This window comes from Eulemur rufifrons, chromosome 29, assembly GCF_041146395.1.
Source record: "Eulemur rufifrons isolate Redbay chromosome 29, OSU_ERuf_1, whole genome shotgun sequence".
NCBI lineage: Eukaryota > Metazoa > Chordata > Mammalia > Primates > Lemuridae > Eulemur > Eulemur rufifrons.
This window is the reverse complement of record NC_091011.1, coordinates 63,195,048-63,207,757: the sequence shown is the minus strand read 5'-3', so window position 1 is coordinate 63,207,757 and position 12,710 is coordinate 63,195,048. Positions and strand designations below refer to the sequence as shown.

The 12,710-nt window shown below is 40.1% G+C and overlaps 2 protein-coding genes across 10 annotated transcripts in view; one reads left to right on the top strand and one right to left on the bottom strand.

The window, feature by feature from the left end:
* The window catches only part of LOC138376852 (tRNA-dihydrouridine(20a/20b) synthase [NAD(P)+]-like), a 53,815-nt gene extending 46,819 nt beyond the window's left edge, over positions 1 to 6,996 (bottom strand). The window contains exons 1-2 of one of the 2 annotated variants that reach the window (XM_069461416.1): positions 6,839 to 6,996; positions 4,031 to 4,167 (exon numbers count right to left, since the gene is read on the bottom strand). In XM_069461416.1, coding sequence (XP_069317517.1) covers positions 4,031 to 4,146 — 116 coding nt within the window. In that variant the 5' untranslated portion in view covers positions 4,147 to 4,167; positions 6,839 to 6,996. Of the gene's footprint in view, positions 1 to 4,030; positions 4,168 to 4,538; positions 4,603 to 6,838 lie in introns of those variants that run through there. The other variant, XM_069461417.1, reaches the window with a different exon arrangement.
* A 109-nt stretch (positions 6,997 to 7,105) lies between these two features.
* COG5 (component of oligomeric golgi complex 5) overlaps positions 7,106 to 12,710 on the top strand; it is a 276,711-nt gene continuing 271,106 nt past the window's right edge. For 7 of the 8 annotated variants that reach the window (XM_069461711.1, XM_069461709.1, XM_069461705.1 and 4 more), the window contains exon 1: positions 7,121 to 7,214. In XM_069461711.1, the coding sequence (XP_069317812.1) occupies positions 7,121 to 7,214 (94 nt within the window). Of the gene's footprint in view, positions 7,215 to 12,710 lie in introns of all 8 variants that reach the window. The other variant, XM_069461710.1, reaches the window with a different exon arrangement.

The window sequence follows — 12,710 nt, the reverse complement described above, 5'->3', positions numbered from 1 at the left end:
CTGGAAATACCAATGGGTGCAGACAAAAACAGCCCCAACAAAAATACGCACTAACCAAAAGACCAGGAAGAAGGCAGCCTAGAAAGACAGAAAACTTTTAAATAGTAGTTCTACTCCAGCCAAACAATACAGAAAAAGCTATGGTCTCACCTCTACTAGCAAAAGTCTAGAATCTGCTCCAACATTGCATTGTGGTGGTGTCCAAGAAGGCCAGGGCAAGATCTGGGACTTTCATCCCTGCTGGCCACCGAGCATCCCCCACCCCTACCTCTATCCAGCAGGATCAGTGGAGACCACATGGGGAGCCTGGACTTCCATGCCTACCCAGCAGTAATAAAGTATCCCTCTCCTTCTCTGCTGGGTGTGGTATCAGGGGAGGCCTTGCGGAGAGTCAACACTTTCATTATTGTCCAGCAATTACAAGGCTGCTCCCACCACGGGGAATAGAACTCTCACTACAGCCCAGCAACAATGAGGGACTCCCCACCCCTTAAATGTGAAAGGAGGCAAAGAGGAGAACCTTGACTTCTACCTGACAGTAATGAGGTGGCACCACCCCCCTCTACTTTTCCCTGCTGGAACTGTGTCAGAAAAAGCCAGTTAAAACATAAGGTACAATATTCAAAATCAATTGATATAATCCACCATGTTAACAGGCTAAAGAAGAAAAATCACATGATCATATCAATGCAGAAAAAGCATTTGACAAAATACACTCATTTATAACAAAATTCTACAGAACACTTTCCCCCTAGACAAGAACAAGGCAAGGACGTCTGCTCTCATCACTCTTATTCAACATAGTGCTGGAACTTCTAGTCAGTTCAATAAGGCATGAAAAAGAAACAAAAGGCATATGATTGAAAGGAAGAAATAAAACCATCCTTGTTTGCAGGTGACATGGTTGTTTACATAGACAATCCCAAGGAATTTTTTTTAAAAAAACCTGTAGAACCAACAAGTGAGTTCAGCAGTTTGCAGGATATAAGATCAACATATAAAAATAAACTATATTTCTATATACCAGCAATGAATACATGGACACCAAAATTAAAAACACACTACTTACAATTGGCCAAAAAAAACTGAGTGTCTTAGAAAACATGTACATAACTTATATGCTGAAAACTACACAATGATGATAGAAATCAAAGAAAATCTGTATCAATGGAGAGAAATACTGTGCTCGTGAATTGGGAGACTCAACATAGCAAGGAAGTCAATTCTTCACAAACTGATATACAGATTTCACAGAATTCTTATGGAAATTCCAGCAAGACTTTTTGCAGATATAGACAAGATCATTCTAAAATTTATTTGGAAAGCAAGGGAACTAGAGTAGCTGAAACAATTTTGAAAAAGAAAATTAAAGCGAGAGGAATTGGTCTACCTGATTTTAAGACTCATTATATAGCTACAGTAATTAAGACTGCATGGAGGCCGGGCGCGGTGGCTCACGCCTGTAATCCTAGCACTCTGGGAGGCCGAGGTGGGCGGATCGTTTGAGCTCAGGAGTTCGAGACCAGCCTGAGCAAGAGCGAGACCCCATCTCTACTAAAAATAGAAAGAAATTATATGGACAGCTAAAAATATATATAGAAAAAAATTAGCCGGGCATGGTGGCGCATGCCTGTAGTCCCAGCTACTCGGGAGGCTGAGACAGGAGGATTGCTTGAGCTCAGGAGTCTGAGGTTGCTGTGAGCTAGGCTGATGCCACGGCACTCACTCTAGCCTGGGCAACAGAGTGAGACTCTGTCTCAAAAAAAAAAAAAAAGACTGCATGGTATAGGTGGAGGGAGAGACACATAGATCAATGGAACAAAATAGAAAACCTTGATTTTGGAAAAAGAAGCAAAGGAATTCAATGGAATAAAGATAGCCTTTTCAACAAGTAGAGCCGGAGTAAGGCTCTACAGGGGAGGGGAAATCCACAGGAGACATCCACAGGGGAGGGGAAAAAAAACAGAACCTCAACCTAAGGCTCACACTTACACAAAAATTAATTCAAAATTGATCATGGACTTAAGTTTTATACAGAACATAAAACTATAGCTGGTTGCGGTGGTTCACACCTGTAATCCCAGCACTTTGGGAGGCTGAGGCGGGAGGATCGCTTGAGCCCAGGAGTTCAAAACCAGCCTGGGCAACATAGTGAGATCCCATATCTTTTAAAAAAAAAAACAAAACAAACCCCATAAAACTATAAAACTTTTAGGAAAAAAAATTAGAAGCAAATCTTCAGGATCTAGAACTACACAAAGATTTCTTATACTTGACACCAAAAGCACAAATTACAAAAAGAAAAATTGATAAACTGGACTTCATCAAAATGGAAAACTTTTGTTCTGCAAAAGACCTTTTTAAGAGGATGAAAAGACAAGCTACAGACTGGGAGAAAATATTTGCAAACTACCTAACTGACAGAAGTGTAGCATCTAGAATATATAAAGAACGCTCAACATTCAATAGTAGAGAAGAAAGCAAATAACCTGATTCAAAAATGGACAAAATACTTGAATAGACATTTCTACAAAGAAGATATATAAACAGCCAATAAACACACAAAAAGATGCTTAACATCACTAATCATTAGGGAAATACAAACTAAAACCACAATTAGATACCACTTCATATCCATTAGAAAGGATAAAAAAAAAAAAAAAGAAAAAAACCTCCCAGAAAATAACAAGTGTTGATAAGGATGTGGAGAAATTAAAATTCTTGGGCACTGCTCATGGGAAGGTAAAATGGTGTAGCTGCTAGGAAAACCAGTATGGTAGTTCCTCAGAAAATTAAGCATAGAATTACCATACCATGCAGCAATTCCACTTCAGGGTATATAACCAAAAAGAATGGGAAGCAAGGTCTCAAAAGATACTTCTATAGCCATGTTCATAGCAGCATTATTTGCAATAGCCAAAAGGTGGTAGCAACCCAAGTGTCCATCAACAAATGAATGGATAAATAAAATGTAGTATACACATAAAATGGAATATTATTCAACATTAAAAAGGAAGGACAGTCTGGTATATGCTACAAAAACTTGAGGACATTATGCTATGTAGAATATTAGTAAAATAAAGCTAGTTTCAAAAAGACAAATACTGTGTGATACCACTTGTATGAGGTACCTAGAGTAGTCAAAGTCATAGACAGAAAGTGGAATGATGGTTGCCAGGGGTTAGGGGGACAATGGAATGGGGAGTTACTGTTTAATGGGTATAGAGTTTCAGTTTTCTAAGATGAAAAGAGTTTTAGAGGTCAGATACATAGTGTGAATGTACTTAACACTACAGAACTATACACTTGAAAATGACGAAGAGGTAAATTTTATATAATGTGTATTTTACAATAGTTAAAAAAATTTTAAAAACAAACTCAATAGTAAAAAACAATCCAATTAGAATATGAGCAAAAGACACGAAGAAACATTTCTTCAAAAATATACAGATGACAAATAAGCACGTGGAAAGATGTGCAATATCACTAGCTATAAAGGAAATACAAATTAAAGACAAAATGAAGTGTCGTTACATACCTATCAGAATGGCTAAAATAAAAAACAGTGACATTATTCAAAGCTGGTGAGAATGAGGAGAACTCGTTGGTGAAAGTGTAAAGTGGTACTGCCACGCTGGAAAAGTTTGGCAGGTTTTAAAAAAACTAAACATACAACTACCGAAGGACCCAGCAATTGCACTCCTGAGCATTTGTCCCAGGGCAAATTTTTGTATTCACACAAAAACCAGTACATGAATGTTTATATCTATTTAATATCCACTATATCTTTATAGGTGGGTGTTAGAGCCACCACCATTTTTACAGCTATAGAAAGTGAATCTTGAAGAGGCTAATTGTTTACTTAGGGTCACACAAGGCAAGTGGTAGCACAGGACTAAATTCTAGAATATGATTTCAAAGCTAAAAGTTTCAAGATTCCATGTAGTGAGTGGTCTTATGGTACTTTAAAAAATTCAGGGCATAAAAGAGAAATTTCATCTTAGTTCATTAACCATTTAACAGCACTTACTTTGAATACCGAACCATAGGGGCACAGACTTTTACAAGCTGCCCAGAATGAAACATTTCTATTGGATCTTTTTTTCTTTCTTGACATATTGTGGTTTGTATGCAGTCACTCTTCATGAACACAGATTTGTTTCAAATCTGAAAAAGACAATCGGTTTGCATAGAGAAAGTGTACTTTGACTAGATGAACCTCCACTAGTATAACAATTTCAATTGCGAACATAGTTTTTAACAGGCTTGCAGGCTCAGAAATATTTTAGCTTCTTTTAACAGTATCAAATAAGACACTACAGAATTCTGCCTCTATTTATAACATAAATAAATGTGGAAAACTATAGAAGATAGTGGAAAAACAAGATGTGGAAAACAAGATTTTTCCTAGTGTACCATGTTATGATTTCTCATGTTACTTATAATTTTTTTCATGTTACTTTGGGATTGATAAATCAAGACATTTGATTTGAATTATTTCATATGTAATACTCTGTATGACTAGAACTTTATAATACCTTGTTTTATTCAGGAAAGTTAAATGGCATTAATAGAACAACTCTTGAGTAGTCAGCATTTCTAAAGATATCGTGGTATTTTTTTATTATAATTCTCCAATCCTATTCTTTGCATCTGTGAATCAGAAGGTAAACAAACCTTATTTTAAAAAACTTAAATGTGGTATTATCCAAAAATATTTCAGCTGTCATCTACATATAACTGCATAGTAAATCACTTTTATACCCCGGGATACAAGTGATGAAGTTATGCTTTATATTTATGATAGTTAAAATACTATCATTTCATATTGTTGGCTATTTTTCATATTCCAATTTTTGGCCTTAGTAACTGAGAAACAGATATGGGCCAACTTTAGAAAGGTGTAATTGCTCAAAATTGAGTCTTTAAACTTTAGGTAATGAGGTGAAACTAAAAACGTGGTCAAGGTACCAAGGATCTTGCAAAAAATCCTTGGAAGTGCCAACATTTAAGTAACAGGTAGAAGAAAAGAGGATTGCAAAGGAGACTGAGGCAGATGAACTTTGGAGCTGGGACGAATAAACCTAAAGCGTGATATTTAAAAACCAGGAGAGGGCCAGGTGCGGTGGCTCACGCCTGTAATCCTAGCACTCTGGGAGGCCCAGACAGGCGGATTGTTTGAGCTCAGGAGTTCGAGACCAGCCTGACCAAGAGCGAGACACTGTCTCTACTAAAAATAGAAAGAAATGATATGAACAGCTAAAAATATATATAGAAAAATTAGCCAGGCATGGTGGCACATGCCTGTAGTCCCAGCTACCCAGGAGGCTGAGGCAGGAGGATTGCTCGAGCCCTGGAGTGTGAGGTTGCTGTGAGCTAGGCTGATGCCATGGCATTCTAGCCGGGGCAACAGAGTGAGACTCTGTCTCAAAAAAATAAAAAATAACAAAAACCAAGAGAAGAGAGACTATTACAAAAGACGCAAAGGACAAACATCTTACACAGCACAGAAAAGGTAAAGACAGAAAAATGTCCAATGGTGACACTGTCATTAGTGACTTTAGCAAGGTCAATTTCATCCTTATTCAATGGTGCAAAGAAGGCCTCCCTCAATATGTATTTGCTGAAAGAATAAATTAGCAGCTCTCAACGTTGGTTGTACATTACAATGACTTGAGGAGCTTTTAAGAATTAGGATGCCCAAGGTATACTCTAGACCAATTAAACCTGAATCTCTGGGCTTAGGATGCAGGGATTAGTGTGTTGTTAAAGCTCTCCAGGTGATTTCAATGTGCAGCCAAGCTTGGAACTACTAGAATAAATCAATAGCACCTGGAACAATGGTTTAAATGGGCTCCTGCCTTATTAGCTCTTGGGATGCAGATTGAGTCTTACGTTTGTAAACTCGTGCCAGGATGTATAGTAGGGGCTCAAAACTTTTCATTGTAAGAATATGCACGCTTCCAAAATCTTCCCATGGGGGGAAAAAGCGCCAAGGAAGGAAAACTAATACACGAGACTTCCTCACCTCAGTTGTTAAGAGTATTAAGTGCGTTTAGACTTAGAACTTGGTACTAAGTACTTATATAAAGTACTTAGAACACCGTTTAGCACAGGGTAAGTACTATTGTAGCACCTTCGTGAAATACTGTTAGCGGAATGCAGAGAACTACGTAGCTCTGGAATTATAAATTGGTTTCCCGGGTATACAAAGAGTAGAAAAGTTATATTACAGCTTCTTTTTGCGAAGAATTGTTTAAGACCTTGTATACGTGTGGTTGACCCTGTTCATTTGTATTTCTTATAAGAAATCTAGGTCAATAATCCAGATGTATTAGCAAAGAAGATATAAATGGGAATCAAACTGATGATTTTACAGCGTCAATACTATGAGTTGAGATACGGACAATCCATCAGTTTGTAACTAAGAACAAGTCTGGTGTCACTCATAGCACATGGTTTAAACTGAGAGGAAGAGGTAGAAAAAGCAAAAGGTCAAGGTCTCAGAGAGGGGAGGGCAGAGAGAAGGAATTCTGCTTGTCTTTTCACGGTTCAGTCTGCCTTCTTCACCGACTCTCACTAATTCTCCTCACTGTTCATCCCCAGCAACTTTTTCTTCCCAAGCTTTTCCCGCGGGATTTTACCCCAGGATTGCAAATGAAGGCGTGGGACAAATGGAGCTATGCGGTATTAACTCCCGCCTGCTCCAAGTGCGGAGTGTAAAGGAAAGACCTAGAAAGCTCGGCTCTCCCTCCAGCCTTGCGCCACGAGGCCCCTGTTCTCAGGTTTAAATACTTGCATTAAGAGGCACGCGCTGCGGCCACGTTCCGGCGCCCACCTTCTCTTTGGCCGGGGGAACGGCGCCAGCCCGGGGGCGCGGCGCGGAGCGGCAGCGAGCGCCGACCGGCGGCCTTGGCGCCCTCGCTGCGCTGGGCCCCGAGTGCTCGGGCCCTCGGCGCCTCCCTGCTCTGGTGCCCTCGCGGCTCCCGGCCAGCGGCCGAGTCGTTCCCCAGGCAGGCGTGGAGCCGCGGGCTGGAGGGCCAGGCGGCGCCGGGATTCTGCGTCACCGCCTGGGCGGGGTGGACCCACCGCTGACGCCATCAACCCGGCACCTGCCAACATGGAAGGTGGCGACGGCAGCGTCGCTGTGCCTGGCCTTGGGGCCCTGAGCTCTGGGACGGCTGCAACAACAGTCCGGGAGCTTCTGCAGGATGGTAAGGAGTCGGGGTCTGGCAGGGTCGTGGGGCTCGGGGTTGTCCTGCTCCGCACCTGGGCCAGGGCTGTGGACTCAACCCGTCGCTTTGCAGAAAGTTTTCAGGTCTCGATATGACCACTCCCCTCCGCCCGGCCCCCTGGCGTCCGGGTACTGGCCTAGCCAACCTGTTTCCCCATGGACTTGCTCCCTCTTCCCTTCCAGTGTCTTTGGGACACCTGATTTCTGGTTGCTCCTCATTGCAACTCGACCCCCCACGCGCCCAGGGTTTCCCTGAAGTTGCGAGACCCCGCACTCGGTGGCCGACGTTGGCAGCCACCAGCTGCTGCCGCAGTTCTTGACGATGGGGTGAAGCGTTCCAACCCCTGAAAAGTGTTGACAACAGACGCTCGATGAAATAAGGGCTAGTTTTTCAAATAGAGTTGGAAATGCCTACTCCTTTAACAAATTTTTGGGCTATACAGGTGGTCCCTCTTGCAGGCTTGTTTGCTTTTTTATGAGGCAATTACCCACGATCAGACAAGAGGGAGGATTGTAGCATTCCTTCAGGTTAGGATTAACCGTTTGTTTCGAATAAAGCAGGTTTATTGCTAGTCAGTTTTGGTGAGAAGTTCCCCAAAATAAGAAAAGTTAAATGTAGTACACTTGAAAAACACATTTAGTTGTATTAATCCAGTTACCATGTCCTGAATCTCTTATCTTTCAGAATAAAGTTCAAACTTCTAAGCATAAAAATAAGGCCTCTTCTCACCTGTTCTTATATATTTTTTCCCTAGTGGCCATCACATTCTACCTTGTATTAAAATCATTCATATACTTGCCTTAATCTCTTTTACTATACTGTGAAACTTTTTTTCTTAACATTCCACAATGTGCATAGCAGTATCTTGCATACAGTAGGTGCAAAATAAATGGGTTTTTTTTTTGTTTGTTTTGATTTGTTTTTTTTAAAGACAGGGTTTTGCTTTGTTGCCTGGGCTAGGGTGCAGTGGTGTAATCATAGCTCACTGCAAGCCTCAAATTCCTGGGCTCAAGCAATCTTCCTCCTACCTCAGCCTTCCCAGTCACTGGAACTATAGGTGAGTGCAACCATGCCTGACTAATTTTTGTTTTTTATAGAGACAGGGTCTTCCTATTTTGCCCAGGCTGGTCTTGAACTCCTGGCCTCAAGTGATGCTCCTGCCTTGGCCTCCCAAAGTGCTGGTATTACAGATGTGAGCCACCACGCCTGGCCTAGAATAAATGTTTTTTAAACTGAACATCACTGTAAGATGCATATATACACATTTGTAGGCCAAAATGGGTTATAAATGATTGAAATAAAGTTTTTTTTTTTTTCTTTTTTCGTTGCACTGACTTGGGAGAAATAAAGTTGTAAATTATTGTTTGTTTTCTGTGTGTTTTATTGTCCTTAATTACTTGCTTTCTCATGATAATTTCTATACTTTTGTCAAAACTAGTAATGTTGTTTTCTAAACTAGATTGTGTTAGTTTCTCTAGGTTAGGTTCCCTAATACATCTTTGTATCTTTTTTTTTTTCTTTTTACTTTTGTTTTTTCTTATAGTGACAGGGTCTCACTCTGGCTCCCAGACTAGAGTGCAGTGGTGCAATCATAGCTCCCTGTAACCTCAAACTTGTGGGCTCAATCATCTTGCCTCAGCCTCCTGAGTAGCTAGAAGTACAGGTGCATACCACCACGCCCGGCTAATTTATTTTTTGTGGAGTCGGAGTGTTGCTGTGTTGCCCAGGCTGATCTCAAACTCCTGGCCTCAAGCGATGTTCCCGCCTTAGCCTCCCAAAGTGCTGGGATTACAGGCATGTGCCACTGTGCTCAGCCTGTATTTTAATTTAAATCCAGTTTAACCAAGTTTGGAGCTCCTGATATATGTGCAATCCGTGCTCTCAAGTAGCTCACCATCTAGTAGGGGAAATAATCTTGTAGACCTATAAAGGTAGGCACTGTAATTTAATGTTATAAGGGTAGCAGTAGGATTGTGTACAAAATAAAGCATTAATACAGGGGAGGTTGATAACTGGTTAAGGAGTGTCAGGAAGGCTTTCTAGGTGGAGTGGTTTTGAAGTGTAAATAGGACTTACCCAGGTAAACAGTGAAAGGAACAACACAGGCCAAACAATGGGTATTTATGTTTCACTAGGATGCATTTCAGGAATTGTAATCAGTTCTTGGAGGGTTAAAGAAACTCTTTCTGTAAAAAAAAAAAAAAAAAAAAGGCTTTACCCTTTTCAAACCTCTTTCTTCAAGCTCAACAAATGATTTTCGGCCGGGCGCGGTGGCTCACGCCTGTAATCCTAGCACTCTGGGAGGCCCAGGCGGGTGGATCGCTCGAGGTCAGGAGTTCAAGACCAGCCTGAACAAGAGTGAGACCCCGTCTCTACTAAAAATAGAAAGAAATTATATGGACAACTAAAATATATATATACAAAAAATTAGCTGGGCATGGTGGCGCATGCCTGTAGTCCTAGCTACTCGGGAGGCTGAGGCAGTAGGATCGCTTAAGCCCAGGAGTTTGAGGTTGCTGTGAGCTAGACTGATGCCACGGCACTCACTCTAGCCCGGGCAACAGAGTGAGATTCTGTCTCAAAAAAAAAAAAAAAATACAAAAAAAACCAAAAAAACAAAACAAACAAAAAAAAAAACAAATGATTTTCAATTTCCCTAAAAAAATAGAATCTATCAGATGTGAACTTTCTCCATTTCTTGCCATAACCTATAAACTTAACCTGAACCTACAACCATCCTTTGCTCCTTATTTCCCCTGCATTTTCAGTTACAACAGAAGTGGAGTCTCTGCTCCTTCCTGATGATAGTACCTTCTATTGCCTTTGGATTTTCTTCCTGTCTTCTCAGGAACCCAATCACCCCCGTGCTATGCGATTGAACTCACTTTGCAAGATCTCCAGTGACTTCTTTGTGGATAAATCAAATGGGTACTTTTTTGGTCCTTATTTTACTTGTTTGACTCGTTTCTTGAAATACTTCCCTCAAGTGGCTTATGGGCTCCATGCTTTTTAAAAATGCCTAATTATTTAGGTGCTCTTTTCCCATTTCCTGCAGATGCTTGTCGGTTCAGTTTGTCTCTACTGCCCCCTCCTACCTCCAACATTTAGCATTAAGCATTTTTCTATCAGTAACTGTGATTCACTGTTTCAGGAATTTATCAGGATAGGATTGGTGAGCAGATGCATAGCTTGAAAATTTGTGAGGTGTTTCTGATGTGCTTACTATGGGATGAAGAAACTATACAAGAGAAGCATTATATGATTTATCTAAGGATTGTCAGTCCTCATTGTGTTTGATCTTTGGAAGCTCTTTGATACTACTGACCACTTACTTTCTTAAACTTTCTCTTTTTTTATTCTATTCTTTTTCTTTTTAAATTTATTTTCTTCTCTTTTTCCACTGTCTCTTACCTATGTGGGACAGTCAAACTTTCTCTTCTTTTGGCTTTTGCCATTCTTTCCTGTTTATCTTTCTCTTGGAGCACTCTTTAGTCTCTTTGATTGCTTTCATTTTCTCTACCCATCCCCAAATTTTTGGTGTTTTTCTGGTTTCTGAACTCTATTTTCTCCATTTTTCTGTTTGTTGTGCATTCTAAAATTTTTTCGTAAATCATCTGCTCTTTTTTGTGGTTTTTATATGGTCTTTTGTTCTGAACTATGGAACTATATTTCTAACTGTCTACTGGACATTTCTTTTTCTTTCTTTCTTTTTTTTTTTTTTTTTTTTTGAGACAGAGTCTCGTTCTGTTGTCCTGGGTCAAGTGCCGTGGAGTTATATCATAGCTCACTTTAACCTCTAACTCCTGGGCTGAAGCAATCCTCTTGCCCCAGCCTCCCAGGTGGCTGGGATCACAGGTGCGTGACACAACATCCGTCTAATTTTTCTATTTTTAGTAGAGATGGGGTCTTGCTCTTGCTCAGGCTGGTCTTGAACTCCTGAGCTCAAGCACTCCTCCCACCTCGGCCTCCCAGAGCACTAGGATTACAGGCGTGAGCCACTGCACCTGACCGACATTTCTATTATATCTTGATAGTTAACAAGCACTACTAGTTCTACACATGAAAACCTACAAATGAATAAATAATACAAGTTCTACATATGAAAAAATGAAATGGATTCATTTTTCTTCATTCCTTTCTCTTTCCTCTGGTAGTGTTTGTTACCTGTGTTAACTACGTGGTTAGTTGAATGTGTGCTTGTTCCCCAGGTAGATTATGAGTTCCTTAGAGGCAGAGTTTTGTTCATGTTCATCGTTGTATATTCAGTGCCTAGTGGTCTAGCTTAGTGCAAAACTGAATTTCCTATGTCAGTTACTTAAGAAACTTGGGAATCATCCTTGATTTGCACTACCTAATCACCCATTTTTAGCTTGTCAATAAGTCTTCCTACACATTATACTATCTGCATATTTGTCAAATTTGTCACTTCTTTGAAATTCTTAGTGCCACTCTCTTATTCAGGCCTTCACTATGTCTTTTAGGCTTTTATTGTAGTACCTCACTAGCCCCCTGTGACTCTGTTCCGTGTGTGCTGGTAAATCCGCTTTCTGGGAAAATAGAAAAAGCCAATTTTGTAGTAGTTGGTGATTTCCATGGTATAAATACTCTCACTACAGTCAATTTTACGATATCTACATGTAATGACAACTGGCTCATAGAATTCCTGAAAATTTAACACTTGGCTCTCAAGACCCAGTATGAGCCAACTTCAGCACACTGTTGTGTGACTAATCCCTTTTCAATCATCATCCATACCATTGCCAGAATTATTATTCTAGAACACAAAGCTGACAGTGCAGTTTCTTGACTTAAAATGAGTTAGCACATTTTGGATGTCTTACAAACCTCTTTTCAAACTGCCTTCCAACCTTTGGAACCTCATATATCATTTTTTACCATTTCTGCCCAAGATATAGACACTATGATCTAGACATACTGAAGTCAATATTCCCCTTCTCAAAATATGCCATGGCATTTGCTGCTGCTAAACCTTCCCTTCACCTGGAATGGCCTTCTCGTTTGATTGCCTGGTAGGATCCTTAATTCTGAGAACCACTTGGCAAATTAGAAGGAAATGTGGTCTCAGAATTAAAAAGTGGCCAAAGTATCAGTTTCCTTCTTTTATTTCATTACATTTTGAAAGTAGTCAAAAATATGAGTCTTTACTTTGAGCAGAATGATACTTTCAGTTGATGTATAGATTAATTAATTCATCCAACCGATATTGAGCACCTACCATGTGTCTGTTCAGGTGTTGGGGATATGGTAGTAAATAAAGCAAAGACCTTAGCTTCATGGGACATACATTATAGTGGATATACACAATTTAAGTTTTCTTATAAGTATTCTATTTTGCTAGTTTAATCATCTCTGTCAGGGAAGCCTTATCTAAATCTACCATATTGTTAGCAGGTTGTGGTATATACTTACCTTGAGCTTATGTCTGTGTATCTATTTCTGATTTCTGTTTCTATT